The sequence below is a fragment of the Galeopterus variegatus genome, unplaced genomic scaffold (genome assembly GCF_000696425.1).
Source record: "Galeopterus variegatus unplaced genomic scaffold, G_variegatus-3.0.2 Scaffold192, whole genome shotgun sequence".
Taxonomy (NCBI): domain Eukaryota; kingdom Metazoa; phylum Chordata; class Mammalia; order Dermoptera; family Cynocephalidae; genus Galeopterus; species Galeopterus variegatus.
The window spans coordinates 149,127-151,198 of NW_007726303.1; the positions used below are offsets into that span (position 1 = coordinate 149,127).

General features: G+C 45.5%; 1 protein-coding gene across 1 annotated transcript in view; it reads left to right on the forward strand.

The window, feature by feature from the left end:
- The first annotated feature begins 85 nt into the window (after positions 1-85).
- Positions 86-2,072, forward strand: part of ILDR1 (immunoglobulin-like domain containing receptor 1) — a 42,705-nt gene continuing 40,718 nt past the window's right edge. The window contains exon 1 of the mRNA XM_008564824.1: positions 86-185. Coding sequence (XP_008563046.1) covers positions 131-185 — 55 coding nt within the window. The 5' untranslated portion in view covers positions 86-130. The remainder of the gene's footprint in view (positions 186-2,072) is intronic.

Genomic DNA, 2,072 nt, shown 5'->3' on the forward strand with positions numbered 1-2,072 from the left:
GGACCCGCGCCGAGGGAGGGGAAGTCCGGGGGACTCCTCGGAGGAGCGGAGTGTCCTGAGGTGGCAGCTGATGAAGAAAGGCTCGGTGCCTCGAAGCCCCTGAGCTGCAAGGGGCCAGAGAGGGGCCGGCATGGGCCCTGAGCTGCCCACACTTTGGCTGCTGCTCTTCACCTGGCTCCCAGCAGGTGAGCCGTGGAAAATGGGACCCACCCTGGGCCCAAGGAGACAGGAAGCCATTGTTGCCTGGCCTTGCAGAGCTGGCCGCAGGCAGGGCAGTGGGGACCTGGGCCGAGCTCCGGTGGCGCTTGGCACGGGCGCCAGGAGGTGCGGGGACTGGATCGAGTTTCTGTCTGTGGGAACCAGTTGTTTTCCTCTTTTAAGAGCCCAGGCCCTTCGGAAACAGGTGCAACTAAGAAAGAAACCTAGAGCTGTGGGGCTTCTCCTCCTGCGGTCATTAGGCACTTCTTGACCTCTGACGCTGAATTGATGAGGGGCAAAAGTACCATTCTTAAAATTCCTAATTTTTCCTTTCCTCTGATACTTGCTTAGGTTTTAGATATGGTGACAACCATATCGGCCTAGAAGAACATTTATTTCATTCCTGGGAGGTTATAATGTGTCCTCAGTATATAAAGGAACGTTAGGCCTGATTCCGAATCTATTTTACAGGACTGCAACATATGCCTCTCTGCCAACCATGTTCAATGTCACTTTTCTACTTTCTTTGTATTCACCCACTTCCCTAAATTTACCCCTTGCTCTTTATCTCCACATCAGGTGCCCAGACACCTACCCTCTCAGCTTCACCCTTTTAACCTCCGCACCAGCTTCTTTGGAAAGCATGGTTTTGTGTATCTCCCAGTGTCTCTTGGAAATACCACAGAAGGGTGTATCTGCATACATGAAACCAGGTAGGAAACAATAGCCGAGTGACTGAATGCGCAGTCTCTTTCAGCCCTTTTCAAATTAGGATGTTGGTGTGACTTTGCAAACAAGAAATTGTAAGTTCCCTTCTAAGTTCCACCTTGTTTTCTTTCATTTTACCCCTTTTTCTCCTGTCTTTTAGGAATAGCCCTCTTATCTCTAGATTGTCAGTAGTAGATCATCTCAGAGTTTACTTACAGACCAATTTGAGTCTTGTGTGAATTTTTTGTTTTGTTTTGTGTTTTTGAGGGAATGATGTAATATGAAGGTGTAGGCAAAATTTCCTTTTTACAAGCTTGATAGTTCATGCAAATTGCTCAGGTGTAACCAAATCTCATTCCAACAGGACTCTACAGTAACTAAACTTAATGCTGAGAATAAAAGAGAGGGGGGATTGCAAAAGGGTAGGAAAACTAGAAAATTAGTTCCCCAAGGCCCTCTGGCGGACAAGGTTTTCTGCAAGATATAGGTTCTATAAATTGTCTGAAACTGACAAGACTCGATGTTGGACACCTACAGTGCACAAGGAAATGGACTAAATCACAACTAAATTTTAAGTGCCCAAAATTCTACCAATGCAGTCATCAGTTTAGATTGTGAATGCAAATTCATAAGTATCCTACAAATTTGCAGTCTTCTCTCCTGAGCCTCACATGCTTATCAAACTCCACAGCAGCTGGGGATTTCTGAAGCTGCTTGAGTTGCCTCTTCAGGAAAATAGAAGTTTGCTCCCACCTGTGTCCCTGGGTACCCCATCCCCGGACTTAGGACTTCATAGACAGTAGCCATCCAGGTTGACAGAATAAGAAAGGATGCTTTACAAACAAAAGTCCCATTAGGGTGTAAAACCTAATCCTCAAATCACCAGCATAATGTTTTAAAAGCATCCAACTTTTATGAAGAATATTGAACACTGGACATTTTTCAAATACAGTGATTATCAGCAAAGAGTATACTGTTATAGTAAGCACATGGCTAAATAGATAGGGACTTCAGAAAGCATAGCTCCAAGTCTTTATGAATGAGCCACACAGTGTGAGTGGCCAGGACACTGAAGTGATACAATTATGCACACCGTAGTGTTTGCCTGGGATTCTTTAAATGGAAGTCTACCTGTGTGACATGTTTTGGAACCAGAGAGTGCTGAA